General features: G+C 36.8%; 1 protein-coding gene across 2 annotated transcripts in view; it reads left to right on the top strand.

Annotated features, from left to right (window-relative positions):
• Positions 1–21,625, top strand: part of LOC117414191 (ephrin type-A receptor 7-like) — a 118,683-nt gene extending 97,058 nt beyond the window's left edge. Inside the window, exons 9-17 of one of the 2 annotated variants that reach the window (XM_034023983.3) lie at positions 4,135–4,190; positions 7,815–7,940; positions 8,927–9,112; positions 12,876–12,937; positions 13,904–14,107; positions 14,699–14,848; positions 15,790–15,983; positions 16,314–16,484; positions 18,005–21,625. In XM_034023983.3, the coding sequence (XP_033879874.3) occupies positions 4,135–4,190; positions 7,815–7,940; positions 8,927–9,112; positions 12,876–12,937; positions 13,904–14,107; positions 14,699–14,848; positions 15,790–15,983; positions 16,314–16,484; positions 18,005–18,119 (1,264 nt within the window). In that variant the 3' untranslated portion in view covers positions 18,120–21,625. The remainder of the gene's footprint in view (positions 1–4,134; positions 4,191–7,814; positions 7,941–8,926; positions 9,113–12,875; positions 12,938–13,903; positions 14,108–14,698; positions 14,849–15,789; positions 15,984–16,313; positions 16,485–18,004) is intronic. The other variant, XM_034023984.3, reaches the window with a different exon arrangement.
• The last annotated feature ends 3,344 nt before the right edge of the window (positions 21,626–24,969 follow it).

A 24,969-nucleotide genomic window follows, 5' to 3' on the forward strand; every position in this document is an offset into this window, starting at 1 on the left:
CAACCCATTGTACTCCAGGACTTTTAACCTGTATCTAATTAATTATTTAAGAGAGGCAAGACTACAAGTACCAGAATGCAATGCAATGAGACTTAAACTGACCCAAACTGTCCTGGTGAACGTGGAGCCAAGTGGTCACCCAAGCTTTGTATTTCTGGATTACAACAAATACTATTTTATCACATAAGGCAACGCAAAACTTTTTTAATCAAACTTTTTAGAAATTAAATCATATGGAAAGATGTGTTTCTAATCAGTCTGTGTCCAAATTAATATTAAACATACTGGAACAAAAGGCAATGTAATGCTTTATTCTTCTCTGTTGGGTCATCTTACGTGTTCAGCATGAATATGTTTTAATTATTTTTTTTTAATATGCAAGTTTAGAAATTATACGATTTGTGCAGGTCACAGTAATTTGTCTTAAACCATTTGATACTTGGTAATAAATCTCTTAAGCTAAGGAGAAATGTTTTAATAGAATTGGAAGAGGAGAACTTTTGCTTTAGTGTTTAATGTTAACTTTTTTTTTTAATGCAGTAAAACTATCCTATGAACAGGTGACCTAAATAACACATTGTATGGAGCTGTGCCCAAAAACAAATCACTGGGACTTGTAATTAGCCCATAGAGCTGAGGGTAATTTAATTATAATCATGCTTTAGTAGCTTTGATCATCTTACAGTTCTTAAATTCTTCCTTATAAAAATGTCCAGGAGGTATCCTAATGCACAGCCTAAGATTGAGTTAAGTTCCACATTTGATTCCAATTAGTGTGCTGCAGAACAGGTCTGGTTAGTAACAATGGTCGATCTGTGTAACCACAGCTCTACAACAGTGTGCGTTCAGGTCTTGCTCCTTAGAGTTTGATCAGCCCTGCCACTCTGGCTTCACCAAAGGTTTCCTTGCAATACTCTTTCCTTCCATTGGGTGGCCACCTCTTCAAAACATAATTTGTTCACGTCAGTCCCATAATGGTTAGCAGTTGTCCTCACCACCTTGCCTACTCTTCATGTGATCAAGTTTTCCTCTTTAGGTCATGCAACATATTCTACTGTCACCTCTTCCCACATCTTTTATAACCCAGCAAACTATTTGCCCTGGGCTTTTAAATAACTGGTTAAACATGACAGAACACATGCATTGTTCACCCTGCTTTTCCACATCCTAGGTGACATTCCTTTTCTTCCTCAGCAGTATCTTCAATCCTTCAAATATAGCTCCAACTAGTGTGGTCCTGCTGTCCACCTCCTTCTCACAACCTCCTTCTGCCTCCATACAGCTTCACAGGTACATGAATCTCTACACTCTTCTCTACTTCCTTTACCACCTTCTCCATTGAAATAGATGTGCCTGCTGTGCCAGCTCTGATCAAGCTCTCAACTCCACTCACCTTCCCTTTTATCTGTCCCACTCAATATATTCCAATGCTCTGCATGGTCCTCACCTGGGGTCTTTTGCAGTTTCTTGACTGAGAATGTGGAATGTGTGAGGTGGTTGCTTCTCTGTTTAAGCACCATCTTAAAGGCAACCCCCACCGCACAAAAGAACCCCCCCCCCCTTCATCTTCACAGATCATCTTGTCAGTCAGCCCACTCAGCAGTTACAGTATCTACTTTTTGACTTGACAGCATTGCAATTGTGGAGTAGTGTTTTTTTTTTTCATATTTAATTGGCACATCTTCACTAAATGTGTGAAATGAATTATAAGTCAATTGTATGAACTCATAATTTTTTTTTTTAATGTTAAAAGATTCTGGGTTACGTCAATCAACAGCAACTCGAGATTGAATCGCTTATGTATTCCTGCACTATTTGAATCTGATTCTAGACAACTTTAGCAAAAAGCTGTTGAGAAAAGGCATGCGCCACAGATACTGGTTCTTGGTTTTTGATGGTGGGTAGTTACTGCTTCCCAGAAGCAAATGTGCACCATCAGCCATACATTCATAGTCATTTTGTGCATGATTGCCAAAGCCCACTCCTATAGTATGACAGCATTTTTTCTAAAAGCCTGTTAATTTTCCTCTTGTCTTTTGCTCTCCGTTTAGTTTGACTAACCTTCCTAAGCTCTCTGCCAGACACAGGCATGCTTCTCACTTGTAAAATACTATTTTTGCAGGGGTTTTTTCTGCTCAAAAGCATGACTAGCATGTCATCATCTAGCGGCCTGCCAACATTTCAGATTTAAAACGTTCACCAAGTCTGCATCTTCCAAATCTGTTAAACAGGGATATAACTTGGTCGTTTTTTTATTATAGTTTACCCCTGCTATGACCTATCTATACCGTGTGCAAATCCACCTTGTATTACATGATGCATTTTCATTTAAGCATTCATTAAAAATATCAGGCATACAGATTACTGCTGCTGTATAGTTTGAGTATACCTTATAATTAGTGTTCTGCATTTTCAGTTTTTATCTTTAAAAAATTTGGGAATTTTTCTGAGTTTATTTTACATATATTAAAATAGGGATAATAAACAGTTTTTAATTGAAACATCGGTAAAAATCGGATGGAAAAAATCTCAGTATACACACTTTACTTGTGGAATATGATGCGTAGCAGTTCTGGTTTCTGATTAAGTTTAATGTCCCTGGCATGTATGATGAGCAGATTCTGTGCAATAAACAGTGGCTGTCCAGCAAAGCAGAGCGCTATGACAAACTCATTAACACAGTCACTCTGCGGTCTTTTTTTATTAAAGCGTGTTTAAAAGCTTCATAAACTGATTGCGTGTCTCTCAGTTCACTTTATTGTTTTGGTTTAATGTGTCGCTTCTTTTTCTGTATGTTCTTTTATTGTCAGCGCGAACATCTACCTCAATGAAACAGTATTTGCAGTGCTATGCGTCTTCTGCTTCATCTGACCCACTTCTGTTATTTCTTTTTGTATACTTCGAAATATTTGGATTCTTTTAAATATTCATAAACTGATTTATGTTTTCTCCCCATTCCTCATCCACTAAAAATGTTATATTTTCGTGTAAGTGTTTCAATTTAGTTTTTGATCAAGCTAGTAGTCGTACCACGCCCAGCAATTGCCACAGTAATCAGACTTTGATTGGCCAACATAATCAGGTGTTAATGACAGAGAACCACGTTTGAATGTTATTTGATCCTCTGACGTCTAAACGTCTGCTGTATCCTAGGATACAGTGTAGGGCTGCTTATTACAATGTCGGAGTCAAAATAAAACAGCATTTTAATTAAAATATTATGTATTTCCTAGAAAATAGTACCAAAAAATATTGAATAATAGACAAAAATCGGGTGTAAATCAGTAAAACCCGACGCCCTGTTAAAAAAAAAAATCCTGTAATTTTCAGTAAAATTCGGAATAAACCGGAAACGCTGAACACTACTTATAATTGAGCACTTTGACAGGGAATAGAAATGTGCGAATTATGTAACATCTCAGGGGTTTTAATACACATGTTACTTTTCCTCAGTGTCGCCACTGATGGCCAGTGTACCCATTCAAAGGCATGAACTACTTTTTTTCGGTTGCTACTGGGTGCATTTCTTGGCTGTCTACCGCAGCACTTTTGTCAATATGAACTGCTTTCCTTGAACTTGCATTGTTATGTGTATTAAAAGACCAATTTAAAGTGTCATAAATACCCCAGTTGCTAAGAGTTTTAAGAGGTTTCTGCGGACATAATGAAATGTTGATCGCAATTTTAATACTAAAATAATCACTTTGGTTCCTGCACTGTATATAAGCCACACAAATTGTTGAAACCTTGCATCACGGTTTACAATGAAAACACTGTATTCGATTATCTAGCCATTGCTGCAGATCTAATTATTGATTCTCCCATTCAAATTGTAAAGGAAAAGGGGCCCGTTGGGAAAGCCAGTGTTTTTATTGTACATTGTAAAAGTTGCTGATGAGTGCTTGAATATTGGAATGATTGAATTGTGTTTTTGGCAAAATCGATCTGTGCTACATTTTGTGGATGCAAAATATCTGACAAATGCTGCTAATTCTCCATTTCATAATTGCCTGTTGCTGTTGAGCGATATTAACGATATTGCTTTTTTTGCTGTGGGTAACTGACATGTGTATTGGTTGGATCTACAACACGGTTAACTTGCTATGATGTTCATTAAATGTCTTTTTCTTGCAGACAATGCGGGTACAGCAAAGCAAGCCAAGATGGGGATGAAGAGTTATATTTCCAGTGTAAGTATGCAGTGGGGTTTAACGCCCCAAGCACACCAGTTATTTGGCAATCAAATATTAGTTCAAGATTATGATCAGAGGCTTGCTCAGATGTCCAGATGTATATATATATACATATACAGCTTGTCACAAGCATTGCTTTCCAACGTTCAGAAATTGATTTAGGGCTTACTTATTGACATCTGAGGAAAAAATAAATAAATAAAATAAAAAAAAAACTGGCAAAAATCTGGCAGTTATACCCAGTAAATGATGTTTTAAAAATGGCAGAAGTAAAATGTTTTACAGTCTCTTAATGAAAAACTCCCTAAACCACTGTCAAAATTATCCACTAAACGATATACAGGTTTTAAATCTCTGGGATCCACCCACAGTTAAAGAAATGTGGGTTGTTTTACAGTCCATGTATTCCTTGCATTTAATTTAGTATCCCATAGTTCCACACAGTTTCTACTGATGCTTTTACAGATTAGCTTATATGTTTTGTTTTTCATTTCCACTGATACACACTCACAGATGGGGGTTTGTAACATTGGCAGTTTTATATATTACAGACTTCCATATGCATTTATCTTCTTTTTTTCCTTCAAAGCTGACTTTTGATGTTTCAGTTGACGTCTTTTGAACAGTCCCAGTCTACAGAGAGTATGACGTTTTGACATTTAAATGAAGGATTAACTGTTTCACGCTTGTTTTTGTCTGTGTGTGTAAAAAAAAAAAAAAAAAAGCCTGAGTACCTGCTAATTAATAACCTCCATCCTGATCCAAAAATGTTTTATGTTCCTCATAACTGTATCAGCGCATCTTCTGAAGCGTGTTCTCATGCTGCTTGATCCCATTGAGTAGAGTGTCTGCGCAATAAAACTCCCAGGAGATGGCAAGACTTGACAACTCCATAGCCCAGACGGCCATGCTGGCTGAACACGGTGCGCCAGACAATTTTGGGCAGGGCCTCTGCATGTCAAAGAGTGATGGATTCTGCATGCACACTGAAAGGGGCATAAATTATTCTGTCCATTCTTTGATGGCCTTTCATGGAAGGTTTACATGAGACAGAGAGAGAGAGAGTCTGCTTTTCACATCAGAATAGAAAATAAGCTGCACAGAGCATCCATCTGTGGCCACAAAGTGTGAGTGACATCACAGGCAACTGTGTCGAGATGCGCTTTAAATGTCAGGCTTGATATCTTTATTTGATGTCTGGCGTGTGCCAGTTACGTCCAAAGTGGAGTGTCTGCTCAAGAGCCCAGCGATAGAATTTGATTATATTGAGGTCACAGTTTCTCTCTAGACTAAAGCTTTATAATAAATTGACTACTTTATAAGGAAATGCACTTGTCAAATTCATCTGATAAGAGTGTTGTAACCCGAGCCCATTTAACCTTAGTAGCACCTTCGAAGGCTCCCAGCACCTCAGAATATGATGAATAGCTGTGCACTCATTTCTGGCATTTTCAAATGGTAATTTTAGTCGATTAAGGTAATGAAAGCCCAAAGGAGCATGTGAGTTTCAGCACCGATAATTTTTCTTGGACATGGAAGCACTTGGTAACCAATGCTGTAAAGTCTGCTGTCTTACCCATTGTGACTGAAACTGCCTGGAGATTTTTATATGTATGTAATGGAATACATGTCCTCAATGAGAAATCTTGTTCCAACACAAACATGATTACAGGTTTTGTACTTGCCAGTCCAAAACCCATTTCAGAAACCATTGCTCCTCTTAAATAACTACTTTATTAGTAGTGATTTCTCCAGTTTTGCCAATTTTAATTCAGTTTTCTAATTGCACTTTCGCCTCTCACAATTCCAGGTATTATTTGTGTGGCAGGCTTTAATCAATAAGCCTTTAAGAAAAAGTGAAACAGGCGTTGCTTCCATTGGTCAAACATCATAACGTGACTTGAGCTGTAAGAAATGTAATCACCAACGGGATTACAAGACTTTGTATTTGACGGAGATAGGAATGAGATGGAGGAAAGAAAAAGGGACCTTTTCTTGAGCAACGTAACAATTATCTATTGATTCCTTGAAATAGATACAGAGAACAGCTGGCAAACAAGGCAAAGTGCAAGTGGATTCCAATATTGTATTACACCTATATATATATATATATATATATATATATATATATATATATATATATATATATATATACAGTGCCTTGCAAAAGTATTCAGACCCCTGACCAATTCTCTCATATTACTGAATTACAAATGGTACATTGAAATTTCGTTCTGTTTTATATTTTATTTTAAAACACTGAAACTCACAATCAATTATTGTAAGCTGACATTGGTTTTATGTTGGGAAATATTTTTAAGAAAAATAAAAAACTGAAATATCTTGCTTGCATAAGTATTCAACCCCCACACATTAATATTTGGTAGAGCCACCTTTCGCTGCAATAACAGCTTTAAGTCTTTTGGGGTAAGTATGTACCAGCTTTGCACACAGTGTCGGAGTGATTTTGGCCCATTCTTCTTGGCAGATTTGCTCCAGGTTGTTCAGGTTGGTTGGACGACGACGTATATATATACACACACACACACACACACAGTGCTCCCTCTCTATAACGCGAGTCTTGGGGGACACACAATATGAGCGTTATAACCGAAGAGTGTTATAAACGGGGGAGGGGGTGGGGGTGCTGCGGGACACATAGCAACACACATTTGACTAAAATACAAAATAAAATAACTCCCTCTCTATAATTCACATATAGTGAAGCAAAAAATGTAACTTTCCATGATTAAACCATGCATAAAGCACCATGTAATCAATGTTATATTTTTTTACAAAAAATAAAAAAAAATAAGCCAATATTCCCACTCATGGATTATTTTAATTGGCAGTTTTTAAACTATAAATAACCTGGTTAAACCGGCGGTCGGGAGTTCAGTTCAGAGCAACAGACAAGCAAAGCAATTGTGAGAAGGAGAGCCGGTTGGGAGAAGGGAAGAGAGAATGGGCTCGTCCCAGGTTTGGCTGCTGGAGCGGGGCTGACGCGAAGCTGAAGCGTCTCGTCTCCTGGAAAAAGCCGCAGCTCCTCTCGCAGCAAAAAAGTAAATACATTAGGAAAGATAATAGGCCTAATATTTATTTAGTTATAAAACAAAAGCTGAATAAGATGTCTGTGTTATAAAGTGCCAGCGTAGCTTTTCTTCAGTACAGATACTGTATCAAAAGGGAGAGACAGAATCGGAAGTTAGACTAAGAAGTTGTTTACAGTTTGAACAACACCAGTACTTTATTTACTGTAGGAATATTGCATGAATCACTGGTATAGGGAATAGGGAGACCTGTTGTAGGAGCGTTATATCCGAGGTGCGTTATATATATACAGCGATATATATAATAGGAGGTGCATGTTAGTTGAGAATTTGATTCGTTTCTGTGGTTTCTCACATTTGTATACATTTTGTGTATTTCTCAAATAGTTGTCATTTTCTTCCTCCTCGTGAAAATAATTGTGAAATCTGAAATAATTTGTATTTGCTAATTTTTGCACAGTCCTAAGTTTACGAGAATGGAAATATCAGAAAGCTCTCAAGAAGGTCCATTGATAACTTTTACCAGCGGAAAGTATTATTACTAATAATTCTACGTATTTGATTTTAACAGTTAAGATTCCAACCAGAAGAACATACATTGATCCTGATACCTGTGAAGACCTTATCCAAACTGTCCACCTGTTTGCCAAAGAACTGGACAATTCCAGTATCAAAATAGAGAGAATCGTCAGCACAGGTAACTACTTTAGTTTATTTAACTGTCTTAACCACATCAAGCAATTGAAGAAAAAAAAAAAGAAAACTCTTAGGCAAAACTTGAATAGCTAAACTCAAATTACCCAAATGGGCATACAGGTTCATCCATCTTCACTTACAGTTGAGACATCAGTTTTTGCTTTCGTATAAAATGCAACAGCCTGATAATGCAGTATTGTAAATGAAGCTCGATTAAGCCACAAGCCTAGACCGGGGAGTGAAAGATGAATTTGATAACAGAGCTGTTCCCATTACAGCTCGGAGCAGTAGTCATGCTGTGAGAGATAAATAGCTCTGTAGAACTGACCTTATTCTGTCCACACTGGCGCTGAATTCCAGGCAGGGCACTCAGGCTGAGACACCTTGGTGACCAAGACCAGGCTTGGTCGTCACGGATACCACTTGCCATTCTAGAATACATTTGGACCGAATGTTTTAGACCCAGGGAAAGCAGCATTACACATATAACTTATGCGATCCAACTGAAACTGGAAAAGAGAAGAGAGATACAGTCACCGTTCGTTGCAGTTAGTGAATGTGGCAATGATAGATAGGTAGTGAAAACTAACTGATTTATTTATATGGCAACACTTTAAAATAATGACCATAATAAATTCATAATAAATTCTGGATTAATAACACCTGAATATCTTTTGCACTTCCTCCAAGTTCTGAAGTAATTCATTTTGAATTTAGCCCTGTTAATTCACCCATGGAATAATTACCCGTATTCATTCCATGTTCCTTTGTAACAGACGATGTTGATCACATGCATTCGTGCATGAATGAACACTTATCACATTCCCCTGGTGGGCGAGTAAGAGGGTATGAACTAATGAAGAATAAACAGTGAATTCATTAGAGACGGACAGAGGGGTAAGGGGAACCTAAATGTTTTGGAATCATTATGAATTTGCGGTCAGTATTTGAAAGTGTTCCCGTTTTATATTTCTGTGAATGGTACAGGTGAGTTTGGAGAGGTCTGCAGAGGGTGTCTGAAGCTGCCCAGTAAGAGAGAGCTTCCTGTGGCCATCAAAACGTTACGGGCCGGCTGCTCCGAGAAACACAAGTGTGTCTTCCTGACAGAAGCCAGCATCATGGGGCAGTTCGACCACCCCAATATCCTCCGCCTGGAGGGGGTGATCACTCGAGGTGAGAGGGGAGAGGGGGCTGTTTTTTTATTATCTGTTCTCTGTCCCTTTATGGCTAGCTTTTGTTTGTTTTGGATTTAGTATTTTATACAACCCTACAATAGAGCCAGCAGAGAAACCCATGAATAAATATTAACCAAGACTTCAGATGCATTTTAGCACTAGCACAACATTAGCACTCTTTGTGTGATGAATATCTTTTGGTTTCTTTGTATAAGTTTAAAAAAAAAAAAATAATCAAATACAGCACTCCAAGAAAACCTGATGCTGCTTCCTGGTACCTAATCATTTCCTGTGCACTCGTATAGCTTTAATCTGACCATGTGGAACAAAAAAAGCAGGTGATTTAAAACATTGCATGTACACAATCTGCATATCCCAATAAGATGTGTAACATCATATTGTAAAGCCTTTTCTAATACTCATTTAATCCATTAAACCAGGACGCTTTTGCTGGCATTCATTATCAACATTTATCAAAGTTATTAAGAAGTCAGCTTGTACTTATCAACAGCCTATTATCAACAGAGTTACTTGCTAGCAGGTGAAGCCTTGGTGACCCTACTGTGAGCTTTGTCATGATGCCAACAGCAAGGTCCCTAAGCTGCCTTGGAGGGTCGCTTACATGGAAATTCAATTTCCATCTCCCTCCCGTCATGTATTCTTGCTAAGAGATCCCCATTAGAAGAGGCAATCAGTTTATGATCAGGTTTACAAATAAGCCATGCATGTCAGAACTGCTCGAACACTGCTTGTAAGAAGTGGAGGTCTCAGCTAACAATGAGCATGAGAAAACCTGATCCGAATCCTTCTTGTATTACACCACCTGGCAAGAAATAGTCAAATCTCAGGTAGGGTTGAAAAAGTCATAATATTTGGTGTATAACACATATTTGTGTATATATTTATACTATACATTGAGTCATTACTGTAACTTCTGTTTTATTTATTTTTTATTTATTATTATGCTTTAAATTATCTGTAAAATATGCCCTATGTGCACCAGATATTGTTAGTCTTATATAGTGTGGGTTATGTACTAAACATCACGGCAGTAAACCCAAAGGGCTTTTGTAAACTTCTTGAATTGCAAGATATTTAAACTTCTGGGGACGTATTACAGAAAAATAACACGACAGACTCAACACAGAATACTTCATATCTTATTACTCAGTAAAGTTTCAAATATCAGTAATCATAATCACCGACAGTAACTTGTGAATGCGTCGAACTCCAACTCCATGCTGTCCTGTACATAACACGAACCACCACCTCAGGAGGTGGGGCTAGATCTAGACTTTACACGTAGCCCAGAAATATTAGTGCAGTACAAAACTTAAAATCTAAAGCACAACAACAATAATGAATGTGCATCATTTTCTCTTTTTTTGTTTTTTGCTTGGATTGTTCAAATCTGACCAAGTTAGAAACGTTCTGTAAATGCTATTTCCTATCTTAAATTAAGATAGGAAAATAAGGTAGCAGAGCGTTTTCTGTAATATCAACTCTCCTAATCTTGTAGTTAGGACATTCTATCTCTGAAGATAAACTAAGAATGTCACTTCGGATGCTTTTGTAATATGGCCCACGGTTTCCATGACAACTTTACAATACAGTGCCAGCTAGTTTGCAATCTAGCATTAGGTAGAAGTGAATTTGATTTATTTATTTGCTTGCTATAATCTCTGCATGACACACTGGAAGCACATGCATATATATATATATATATATATATATATATATATATATATATATATATATATATATATATATATATATATATATATATGTATATATATATATATATATATATATATATATATATATATATATATATATATATATATATATATATGGTAAACTGGGTGCAATTTTCCTTTCAAGAAAAGGAACAGGCATTATTAATGATCGTATTTCAATCATATCAGTAAATTCTTCACAGCATTACACATAGGAAACTAATCCTTCCAAAGAGAAATTAAATGTGAAGCCACAGAGACAAACTGTTACAGTGATTGTGTTTGATTGGGGTGTCTATCCAACCTCCGGGTTGAAGCAGTGTACTTGTCAGCAATTGATTATGGTGTCATTTATAGTCTTTTAATGTATAAGGATTTTTGTACTCGTCTTCACAGCTATATCTTTCTCCAGTGTATGGTTTTTTTCTTCTTTCTCATTAATACCCCAGTTTTCAGTGGGACAAATTTAATAAATGAATTGATGCTCAATGAATTCACCAAAAGGTTTCTGATAGAACAACAATGTATAGTGTGTCCAGTTCAAATACAGTTGTTTAGCACAGAGTGGTTGGTTAGAGAATGAATAAATTGAATCAGAATAACAGAGTTGAACAGTTAAACTGACAGGAGGTGAAAAATGAAAACTTGCAATGCTGTGAAATGGCAAATGAGAAACCTGCATAATTCAGCAATTGCTGCTGTAGCTGGGTACCTAAACAGCATGCAGAAATGTTAATAAGCACACATTAAACCATCATTGAGTTAACACTACGTAAATATCTGTTGCCTCCTTCAGACATGGGACCAGAGCCCACTGAGCAAGCAAGCAACATATTTTTAAAGTAATTAACAAACAAATTGAGAGTGATTAAGGGAATCGCTGGTGGAGTTTTAAAAATAAACTACATGTGACTAAATGTATAGCAAAGTTTATTATTATGATGATTATGTGTAACAAGAAGTTATCTACAGAGGATACTGTGAATCTGTTTGAAATCACTGCTAGTATAGCTTTACAAAAAAACATGCTATTTTACATCTGCTATTTTAATAGAGATAAGCCCAATGTTATTCTTTAATCCGCGTCTCAACAAAATGTGCTTGGATAATTGGTGTCAGCTATTAGGAGAAATGTTTTTTTCTGACAGAGTAATCCGGTTCTTTATTCATAAACACATCTTTCACAATTACACTCTGTTTTATGACACTGTGGAAATTAACGCTCCTACTGTGATAATCAGAAAGAGAAATGATCCGCTTACATTATCTTGGGCTAACGCAGAATCCCTGTGACTCTTGCCATGAGCAAACACATCATTCTCATTGATTTTTTTTTCTTTAAAAATGAAATGGATTAGTTAAAAGCTATTAAAACCTTCATTAAAATAGGAAGTTTAAATAAGGTTCTCTTTAAAGATCTAACCACTTTTACATGAATAATTGATCTCGTTTCTGCAGTATTACTTGTGCAGTAAGATGGCAGCAGCGTCGATAAAACAATGTTGTGGGGATTTAAAATGTTGATGGATTACAAGGGTGATGTCTGAGCATTGCTCTTTGAAAGATAGCTGAGATTAATTTAACATCATAGTACAGTAGTTTACCCATGAGTCTCTGTTTTACACAATTATGTATTTATTTTTTAAATTATAAAGTTCTCCATCAATGAACCAACATATTGATACTCGTTGTACACAAAGATGTTAAATGTATCTCCATTGGCCCTAGATGGCAGCTTCAAACATCATGAAACCCAGACCCCCAAAATGATGACTACAGACATAGATAAATGCATTGCTGAAATGGAGTAACCTCAGTATTAATAATAATTTGTGCCAGAACACCACCCATCATATTTTTCCAAGAGGAATAATGGATTACACACCCTTATTTTTGTTTAAAAGTTGAAGCAAGCATAGAAACTCATCAGTCATCGTTCACAAAAGGTAGCTCTACTAACCAACTCTGTTTGAAATCATTCAGTCCTATCAGATAACCCAACAGTGCTGTATATCTTGTTGGCAGGAAGCACAATGATGATTGTTGTTGAGTGCATGACAAATGGGGCCCTGGACACTTTTCTACGGGTGAGTGTACAGTACAGTAAAAATACATTGCATGCTGACTGCCCGACAATCAGCAGATTAACCTTGCTATGTGATTGGACCACGCAACTCCATGGCTCACCGTTCCAGTGTAAACAGGTGTGTCTTGTCTGGTGTTGAAAGTTTCCATAGCACATCTGTTGCTTGTCACAGTATGTTGCACACATCTGGGGCAATCGACCAGAGGTTTTCTGCAAACGTTGCAATTCCAGGAACACCCCGGATATGAATTGACGCACACGTTGAGCAATGCAGCTACTGTGATGAGGGACGAGACGTTTGCATGGGCTTCTGTTTTGCCGTGATTGTTGCTGAATAGCTGCACGCTAGTGAATCACATGGCATGTCACATTACACAATAAATGTGTATAAATTGCAGACTAATGCATGTCCTCATTTTATTTACAGTCTATTATTATTATTATTATTATTTATTTCTTAGCAGACGCCCTTATCCAGGGCGACTTACAATCGTAAGCAAATACTAGTGTGTCTTTATTAGTCTAGTGTGTATTTACATTATTAGTCTAGTGTGTATTTACATTATTAAAAAGGATGTGATTGCATTAAATGTTAGTCCACTGAATAGTGACTAACATTTAAAAATGAGGAATAATCTGGGGGGGGTGAATAAATATACAAATTAATACATTGAGACTAAAAGATAATAATTGACTAGGGAAATGTAATGGGTTTCTATAAACAAACAATTATGTATTTTTTTTTTCCTCTTCTTTTATGCACATAACATTGTGTGAGATAAAGAAGTGTTTTGCCTAAAGCATCATTATAATATCCTGAAACGAGCATTACAATTTTAAATAATATGCAGTGGTTTGTTATGGGTTATTGAAAGCATGGGGAAACCCCTAAGGAATTACACTGCTACAGTATGCAGATCTACACATGAATTGAATACTGCATTAATCATGTCCCTGTGTGTTGCAGAAACATGAAGGCCAGTTTACTGTAATTCAATTGATTGGGATGCTTTGTGGAATAGCGTCTGGAATGAAATATCTCACCGAGATGGGCTATATACACAAAAGCCTTGCAGCCCATACAATCTTAGTCAACAGCAACCTGGTATGCAAAGTTTCAGGATTCAGACCATCACGAGAAGATAAAATAGAGGCAGTTTACACAACTGTGGTAAGGAAAGGACACTGAGCTGGATTATCCACTTTCTTTCAGTTAGGTAGAAATTGAAGTTATATATCCCAGTTCAGGAGACAAGAAATGTAATTTAAGATTCAGGGGAGCATATGAAACTGGACTAATTACAAAATGATCGACCTTGCTAAATTAAATAAGTTACCATTATCGTTACAGTCTTTTACAAATCCATTGTTACCTTGATGTACTATTTATTAAAATGTTTTGGTGGTATATGTAAGAATACTAAAATAAACTTCTACGACAAATATTTCTCAGCTTTCTTTTAGTTTTATTTTAATTTCTACTGTGTTATTTATATAAAGTAGCGTTTTATCCTTGATTGTTTCTGGAATAATTGGCATGAAAAAAGGGTGTAAAAAAACATGTTTAGTTTGTAAGAGAACCGCATTTATCTTATAAAGAAACTGCTGTGAACATACTGTCAGTTGTGTGGCTATTTGGCAGACATACTATATAAAGTGCCCTCAGTCTTTGCATTACTGGTGCATTAGTGCTGAAGGGAATGTAAAAAAAAAAAAAAAGCTAAAGAGAGTCTTTCTCTCCCTTGTGTGCTTTCCTCCGCAGGGTGGGAAGAGTGCCGTCCTATGGACAGCTCCAGAGGCCATCCAGTACCACAGGTTCAGTTCAGCTTCGGATGTTTGGAGCTTCGGCATAGCGATGTGGGAAGTGATGTCCTATGGTGAGAGGCCGTACTGGGATATGTCCAACCAGGATGTGAGTGCTCGAAAAGCAAAGAGTTAACAATACACAAAAATAACAATGTCATTTTATAGAACTCCAGTACGAGACATGAATCATCATCATGCGCGCTTTTTAAATTGCATTTAATTAAATTGGGTTGTTTTGAAATAAATGTTAGCTCCAGGTAAATGAATGTCTTCCAGGTCACCTTTCAAGTGCTTCTCTGTCGTTTAAAAATGACTAGCCAGAGGCTCTGAAGACGTTCTGGGATGGGATTTCTTTCTAGTAATGCCTATTAACACATTGAAATACATGTCTTAAGACTTAAAACAGTTTATCAAGCCCCATGGTGTATGCGGTTCACTACACCTGTTCTGTTAATATGAATAGGTTTGTTAGAAGTCGTTCAAAATAATTCTCAGTAACAAACTGTTCAGTTGACTTTATACATTTATTAATGTTTGAAACTGCTTTATAATTAAATTTTGAACCTGTTCAAGCGGGTTAATTACTGTAGATAGTTGGTATATCTAATTTCTTTTAAGAGCTTAGAGAAGATATATATACTGTATATATAAATATAAATAGCTTGGTCTAGATTGATATAGATTTAAACCGAGAAAAAAAGATGAAAACATTAGAATGATATTGAGCTTAAGAAAATGGAAAAGCCAAGCACTTATTATTACTAGTTTCTGCAAAAAAGAATGCGAATTACTCTTGGCACCTTTGGGCAGCTGATGATGATATTCAATCTAGAATTCCATCTATTTTTCTATCAGTGAGGACAATAACTGATATAGCTTGCAACTACACAGCATTACACCCTGTGAGCTAGCGATACTGCAGAATAGCTTTTGTGATGATCAGACGAATGTTTAGGAAATCAGTGACAGCTTAGCACATTTAAATACAGTGTATCAGCATACGATTCTAAGTACATTGCTGGCTGACATTTGTCATGTTTTCTGCAGGTAATTAAGGCAATCGAAGATGGTTTCCGTTTGCCACCTCCTATGAACTGCCTCACACCACTTCATCAGTTAATGCTGGACTGCTGGCAGAAAGATCAAAACGAAAGACCAAAATTTGCACAGATCCACAGTATCCTAAACAAAATGGTTCGGAACCCAGAAAGTATAAAAACATCCACAGTTCCTCGCACAAGGTAAGAAGAAGCTGGGTTTTTTTCTGTTTAAAAAATGTATAAATAGAACTATGAGCACAATTTTAAAGTTTGCCATCAACCTGCAGGTCATCGATTCATGTTAGAAAATTTTTCATTCAGAAAGAATGGAGGCAGTGTTAGGACCTGCATCAAAATAGACCCCATGATTATGTTATGTTCAAACATTTGAAAAAAACTTTTTTTTTTACTTTATTGTAAATCCTACTGCATGTTAGAGGCTTCAGATATAAAAATCAAAGTATATTATAGGATTGCATGCACTCAGAAAGTCAAAGAATAAAAAAGAAACTTTGTTTTGTATGCATTGAGTTCCAGACCTCAGAGTACCTCCATTCCTCTTATTGAGCGGACCTTGACGTCATTCCCCTGTTTTAACTCGGTCGGAGAGTGGCTGGAGGCGATTGACATGGGCAGATACAAAGACAACTTCACAGCAGCTGGGTACTGCTATCTGGAGTCAGTAGCACGAATGACAGTCCAGTAAGTACCATGGGAGGGTGAAAAAGCAGCAGTTGTCCCACTAAATTGAATTTATGACACTTACGTCAACACTGAGAATTTACTCAGAAAAGGACAGCTATCCTAGTTCTATTGAATGTGCCTTTTATTTAGATGTGTTCTGTGTATTACATTAACCAGTTCTCCTATTTCCTAGCTAAAGCTATCTAAAGCGCGACTGGTATTGGCCACAGGTTTAAGGCTAAAAGGAGCTTTGCATTTCCTGCTGTCATATTTACAATCTCTGATTTACAATTGAACTACTTATAGCACAAGCTGGGTTTGTCTTACTGTACACATTTCACTATGAAGGAAATATAGCACACATATAATACAATAAAGCATACTATACAGAAAAAGGTTATTTAAAATACAGCAGGAAATTCGTATGACTTAATTATCATAGATACATAGTCTCTGCGTATAGGAACACCTCCTAAGAGAACACTTCGGCTAAGAGAACAATGGTGTTTCCCGTTCTGGCGAGTTGCTTCACCATTCTATAAAATAATTTTGTGTGTGTCTTGAATACTGCTCCTGTACATGCATTCATAATGAATCCAGAGCTGCTGTTGCGTTTTTTAATGTGTGTATGGGGTACTGTGTAAATTTAGTTTGACAGTAAGTTTATTAACGTTAGTTTGTCTGTTACTTTATTATTCTAGTTTATTAACATACACTTGCCTATTGCTTTTCTCTTACATATTCAGTTCATTTCATATGTTGATGCACGTGCGCCATGGCAAGTAATCCATATTTATTTATTGATTGATTCATATTGTGTCTGTGGTCAACTCCGTCTTGGAGAACACTTTGCTTGCTTCCCGAGGGGTGTTCTCTACTCTATAATATCTGAATATCACAGGCTGTACTGGTAACAATAGCACTTTACATTAAATATTACTCTGTAATGTTTTAATTACAAACTGTTTTTTAGTTGCTAGCATTGGTTTAAATTACACTTTATTTACACATGTGTTACTACACATGCATTTACACTAATTACAGTGTAGTTAGACATTTAAAATAATGGTCACGCTTTCTTAGATTTAAAGTATCGATCTACCCCTAAATATACCAACATACCTACTTAGGTTTTTCCATTCCTGGGTAATGTTGCTGGCTGATATTGATTTCTGAGAACAGTTGCAAGCCTATTTTGTTAAACCCAACTCCCTGACAGCTCTAAATGTTTACTTATTAAGCTTTCAAGGTCTTCCTGTCAAAAGACTGTCCTAACCCTTGGAGTTCCAGCACACTAAATTAATTACAAGGTGGTTTTTTAAACACTTCCAATTGTGTATGGTCTAATTGTTTTTGTAATTTGTATCTCAATGTACTAGCTGGTACTGCAAAAAGTGTTCTTCATCTTCTTAAAAGTTAGGACGGTCATAAACAGTACCAGCCACTGCTTTTTTAAAAAAATATGTTTTCTTTAATATCCTTTCTGGTTATGGATGTACTGTAAATCACTTAAATTGCCTGTCTTGTTATCTGTGCAGAGATGTGATGAGTCTGGGGATTACTTCTGTCGATCATCAGAAGCTGATCCTGAGTGCCATTCAGAGTTTACGAGCGCAAGTCATACAGATGCACGGCCGAGGGGTCCAGGTGTAACCCCCCCGGGGGAAAAATCACTTGATAAAACTTAACTGCCACGGGAGGAAGCTGTGTGAGTCCATACAGCAACTCAAGACAGTCTGGGCAACCAGGCAAAAGGGAGCAGTAAAGTACTGCAGCGTCTTATCACCAACCCAGGTTCACGTTACTGTGATAGTGATGGAGGGCTTTGCAACCTGTGGCACTGCACTGGCTCTGCAACGGTACAGACTGTATTTCTTAACTCATTCTGTTCATTATATGGGTTAAATAATGTACTTCTGACTGTCCTGAGAATGTTAGGATCGAAGAGAACAATGGATTAACCTTACAGGGCCCAAAGATCGATTTTCCAGGTTCTGTATTTTGGAAATCTGAGTATTCACTGGTAAAAGAGATGGTTCCCTCAAAAAGCAGATCACTATGTATATTCTCCTTTAACTGGAGTATGTGCAAATATAATTCTTTTAATGCTAGTACTATGAGTTGGTTTACACAACATACTTATTTATTTATTTATGTTGCTTTTTTAAACTCGGCTGTCCTTTGCTTGAGCAGGTGCCATACATTACGGGACTTGAACGCCCTTAAAGAAATATTACAATATTGACGTTACTACAACAAATCTGAGTAATTTGAGTAAAGAAACTTACCTTGGAGAAGAACTCTTTAGTGTGTGTGTGTGTGTGTGTGTGTGTGTGTGTGTGTGTGTGAGAGAGAGAGGTGACAAGATCAATAAATAACTTTGTTAACAATAGTGTACACAAAGCTACCGATGTCTGCAGATGACCTTGGAGATATTTGGAAGGTGTTTATGAAGCTATTCCAGTTTTCTTACTAAGCGCAAACATTATATATAGTCTTGCTGCTGACTTCATTGGAAAGAGTAATTCCAATTAGCACTCATCATGTAAATAGGCAACATATTAAATGATATCTAGAGCATCTGGTTACAGGAAAATGAACCATTAGCATTTGAACACACACAGAGAGTGAATGTGCAATGTAAGGTGTTCTCTGTGCTAGTATTCCCATGTGTACGAAGTACAATTCGGAGGGGAGGGGGGTCTCGAGCCCCTCGATTTTTCAAACAACCGTCTTTAGCTTACTATGCAGGATAAAGTGATGTGAATATTGCCCAACGCTCAGCTGAAATGCTGTTGTGTGCATGCATACTAAACAGGCCTTACAATTACATCCACATGCTTTCAGGTACCTAGAGACCATTAACTATAAGACCTGCACATAATCAGAGATGGTTAATAAGAACATGCAACATAGGTAGATCCTATTCACAAAGATATTACAACCTCTCTGCCATGACAAATGGCCACAATCAAAGGTAGGCCAGAGCTCACAGGGTAGAATGGCACATCATTAGTCAAATGAGACTGGTAGTAAGACTTACATTTGCAATAAAACGTAATAAAGCATTATTACTGCATTGCGCCCTATCTTCTACAATTTCAGAATGTTTGTTTTGACAGTGTTGTTCAGGCTGCGTGAACTTGTTTATTATTGCATTATGACTTCAATATGTTTATATGTTATTACAAGACAATGTAGCCTCTCATATTCGGGGATGGATTTTCAGTACTGACTAGACATGCCTGGTTTGGTTCCCAGGATCTGACATCAAAATCCTAGGCTTGGTGTGGTTGCAGGCTCAAATCTCAGAATATCTAATATCGGAAATGAATGTGAATAGTGGTATGGCATTGTGGTTGTTGTAAAGCAGAACGACTCTTTTTCTGAGCCTAGGTATACCTAACAAAATGTCAGTTAAGACAAAATAAACCTACAGTATGTACGGACATTGCCTGAAAGTCACTCTACATGCAGAGACTGTGACAAAGGAGATTTGTTTTCTAGTAAAATCAATGACTGATAAGGTACTTTACTGCACAAGCCACACACACACTCTTTTGCAGCTTCAGATTGCTCAGATCTTAATGTCTTATGGCTGGTTTCACAGATCTTGGATATCAGAGTTCAGGGCTTCTCACTTGATTCATATTTGCTACACTGTTTGGTTTTGCATGGGAAGACTGTTAATCATGTCTGGATTATTTGTCAGTACTGGCAAGTAAAGCACGTTTTGTTTGACTCAAGGCGTTGATAAGAGAAATTCAGTTTGTTTCGGAGAACTCAGGGCAACATGTTACGGTATGTATTTCAGGTTTTTTGCATATGTATATTTTTGCTTCGTGATTTGCACTCTGTTTGAAAAATGTCTATTAAAGCTATACTATAATTTCGATTCTGGTTGCTCCAGTGCAAATTTTAACCCAATTTGTTCTGCAAAAACTAGCAAAAAAACAATTGTAACTGCTAGTCTTTGCGCATTAAATAGAGTACACTTTGCACTAATAAAAATTGATATCTGTTATGATGAGGAAATGGTGATTGTAAAACTTTTTTTAATAACTAGGTATTGACAACATTTATGAAAATACATTTTGATCAAGGTCAGTGTTTCCATTTAACCGTATACTGCTGTAGAATATATATACTTTACATGTGCCCTGTTGTCTCTGCATATAAAAACTGTAAATGTGCCATTTTAAAGGAAAACCATTATACTGAAATAAAAGATCCTAAGGATCATGTGTTTTTTGGGGTTTTTTTTGTATTAGATAGTCACTGTGCTAAAAGAGAAATTTAAACCAGCTTGTTGGAGATACGCATTTTATGATTTATCCATAGCAGCAACATACAGCACTGTAGCTATCATTTGAGGCATGGAAATAGGTGCTCAAACTTAGCTCAACTGGACAAACTGGACAAACTGGTCACAAACTTGCAGTAAATTTGTAACGGCTCAAAAAACTAGTTTTTAGATTATTATCAAACATTTGTATAAAAAAAAAAAAAAAAAAAAAAGCTATATGGTGATTTACATAAATTACATCCAAAAAGTGGAAAATGCATGTGGTACCATATATTTGTGATCTTGCATCAAAAATAAGCAATGTCATGAATACACATGGTACTACTAAAATTAAAAATAAAACCAATTAAACTAATTTTTATAAATACAGTACTCCTTCATTTCTCCATCTGACTTGCACATCAAAAAATATGAAATATTAGAAACAATGAATTAGTAAAGTCTAGCACATGACCGTTTACTGTCCACAGTATATATATGGATTCCAGTTGTATTGTTAGTTTGTGTGTGTGTGTGTGTGTGTGTGTGTTTTTCCCCCCCAGGGTAAAGCTGGTTCAAGTTTCTATGTTTTTTGATATCCATGACCTATATGTTAAATAATGTAAATATGTATTTCAAAATGCAATCTATTTTTATAAGTTGTTTCAGAACAAGTGTATTATGATGATAATAATAATAACTGTCCACTGTGTACCAATTTTCCTGTTCAAATTAGGCATAGAGTTCAATGACAGTTTCAAGTGTTTCAGAATAAAGACTTTTGACATTTTTGTTATTCTTTTGATAATTAATACTTATTAGATCAGAGTTTACTGTTGCAATATTAAAGTGTTATTAAACGTTGCTTATACAAGATGCTTCTCGTATTAAATCCCTGTTTGCGCACACACTTGCTGTCCTGTTTTAAAGCACGTATTAGCATTTGTTGCAGTTATTAAGCTATTAGCACTAAAAGCTTGGGCTGTGTTAAACATGGACTTTTAATGATCCATTATTTGCCAAGCTGTCAAGTCAATCCAATGGCACTTTTAAAAGGTAGTTCCATTTGAAATGCAACTATAGATACTATTAAACATTTCTATGAATTTGGGACAGCTTGTCTCATATGGTGCTGGCCAAGAGAATCATCAATAGAGACTCCCTCATTCTGGTGGGTCTGCTGAGCTTTCCACCTAAATGAGCTGCTTATCATATCTCTCACCCTCTGCTGGCTCCGTAGATCTGTCCAAAAATTGCATAAGGTCTTGCATCGTAGCTGGTGCCGTAATGGTTATTTGAGTTTAAGGAATTTGTATGAATTTGATTAAGCAAAATGTAAAACTAAAGAAAAGCCCACCAACTCACCCAAGATAGACACAGCTTCTCCCATCTCCCATAGCTTCTCTCCAAATGGGATATTCTACAGAAACTCAAAACCCGTTGGTTCAACTGGAATGATAAATGATCAGATTTGTAATGTATGTGGGCACGAAGTGAATAAACTAAACTAATAAACTATGTCAGAACCCACAGCAGATTAGGGTGTTCTCTGTTGAATTGGGCAACCACACCTTGTTGACAATGTGCACCACACATCAAAATATTCTGAATTCTTTCCTGTTTGCCTGAAGCGATTTCACACTTGAAAATAATTGAGACAGTCAATATTAACAATTATTGGAAACATTGGCAATATTTTAAGACAATATTAAATTACATTGCATGTCTCTTTGTCTCTCTCTCTTCTTTCATTTGTAAAACCTATTCATCCCCAGTGTCATCCTGACATACAGTATAATGCATGACACACAGCACTGCCTACAAGACCCCAGACAGCAAGCACCCTGTGATACCTTCTTCAAATATTATCCACCTGCCATCAAGCTCACTCCTGTATACAGACCCAGAGAAACAGAGCTCCATATTAGTCCCTTAACAGCTGCTGTCTCTTTCTGTTTGGCTCATGGTACTCTGGCGGTGTTTCTTCTTCTAATTTGTGTGGCAGGGTACGCAAAAGGCCAGTCTAGCCAGGAAGCTGTCGGGGTTTGTTTTCCCGTTTTTATTCTCCAGAATCAGCTGGGAAATTAAGCTTGTGTACTCCAGGCATTGTGAGGTGCCAGGAACTCCTTCTCTCTGCACTGATAGTGTCAAAACAATTATCCCTTTCAGAATGACTCTGCGTGTCCTTGTTGCTGGTATGTAAATGAGTAATGTCTGTCTGCATGGCCAAGTGCAACCTCTTTATTTAATAAGTATTGCCTGAACATAATGTCATACTCCCCCCGTCTCCCTTAACAGCCCTCACAGGCCTTTACAAAATTCCTGATGCTTCTCAAAGTTAAAACTGTAAACGATCCCATTTGGTCTTGGGACTGAAGCCATTGCTTTTATCACTTTGCTCCCCCCTCCTGCTGTTTACAGTGTTCATTTATGGAATGTTACTTGACACAAACCTGGAATAACATCAATCCTACTGTAAAACCCTGCTTAAATGTAAAGCAATACGTTTATAAACATTATGACACCTTTAATTACAAATATAAGGGACAGATACCTCAATTATGCACAATCGCTCCAGAGGTTTTCTTCAAGTGTGGGGGTATTATTATCATTTTTAATTTTTCTTAAATGCTATCTGAGTTGCTTTATATAATTAGTGAACTTTTCTTCTCCAGTGCTTATTCTCAGTGGGGAACAGTTTAAATTACTTCAGCAGGTTTACTTCGTTTCATTTAAATGTACTGTACTATTTTTAAAGCATCAGCCTTGGGCTACTAAATATGTCTTGTCAAGAAACAATACGAGAAACAATAAGCATTCTTTGAAGGCCTGTGACACCCAGGTGCAATATTTGAATATTAATTAATTATATCTCTTGACTGGTGCTTCAAGATAAATTTATTTAATTAATGTCTTGTTGCCATTAGTAAATCAGTTCTTAAAAAGCTGGCAACTGATTCAAAACTGCTTTCCTGCTAAATATCCTCACACTTTTCATCTTTTCAATCCCATCAGGATTGGCAAGAGCAGTAACTGTTTGTTGATTGCTCTTCCCATTTGATCTAGTTGTTGTTTCAAATGCAAGTTTCCAATTCTGATTCTGCCAGAGGATATCATTTCTTGCAGATACATTCTTGTTGATGGCTGAAGTTATTTACGGCTGATCTTTTCAGAAATGTCGTTTGAAGAAAACACACTGCTAGTTTTCATGTTGCCATGATTTATGATGGGTTTTTGATTGGTTTGCAGCCTCGATATTTAATCGCTTCTCCTCCATCACAACAATTCTTCAAAATGGTCTGTTCAAAAACAAGTTCATTGATCAGTTTACCATCCTCTCAAAAAGATCTTCACTAAACCCATAAAATGTATTCTTACTCTGCTGACTAATCCCAGAGCAGGTGAGAATGATCTTCTGAGAAAAGTCTAACCCTGCATTCAACCCAATTAGAGATACACACCGCCACCTGAACTAAATCTGCTACTTCTTGCCAGCAAACAAACTTGAATAGAAAACCTGTCTAATGCAGCCACAAACAGTCTGTTTTTCGGAGAGCTAAAGTTTAAGTGTATTTATGTTATATTATGCATGTCTGGTCTTAAATTATGTTGTATATCCTTTAAATTGCTTGTTATTACACAAAAGTATAGTTAAAATGCCTTTGGACATGTTTATTGTTTGCCGACACAAAATAAACAAACAGGTTGTGGCATCAGGCTTTGAAAGGGGAGACAACTTCCCCCAATACAGAAACACATGCCAGTCTAAACTGCCCTCTGTGGTAGCACTTGTCTCAGTGTTGAAAAAAAGCTAACTCCACAAACTGTCCCTGAAGCCTACTAACTCTGACTGGGCTTTTGTATTAATTGACACAGTGATAGATTGATTGTCACATTGATAGATTGATTGTTAGGCCATCCAATCAGGGCACCAGTTTCCTGAGCATTAACATTCTGACACGGAGACAAGGAATTTTAACCCTGTCCCTGCCAAACTGTAAAAAAACAAATTGCACATAACAAAAATAAACAAGGGTCTACCCCAGTAAAGTAGTGAATGAGGCCATGTCCTGAGTGAGTTGTAAATTTAAGAACACTGCAAACCTGGTGGTGTTTTCTAACACAAATCATATGCGGTGATGGATTGCCAAAAAAGTTATTTCTGAAAACTCACCTGTCTGATAACTCTAGGATGGCACTTCCCAAATCTAATGGAAA

The sequence above is a fragment of the Acipenser ruthenus genome, chromosome 25 (genome assembly GCF_902713425.1).
Source record: "Acipenser ruthenus chromosome 25, fAciRut3.2 maternal haplotype, whole genome shotgun sequence".
In the NCBI taxonomy this organism is placed as follows: Eukaryota; Metazoa; Chordata; class Actinopteri; order Acipenseriformes; family Acipenseridae; genus Acipenser; species Acipenser ruthenus.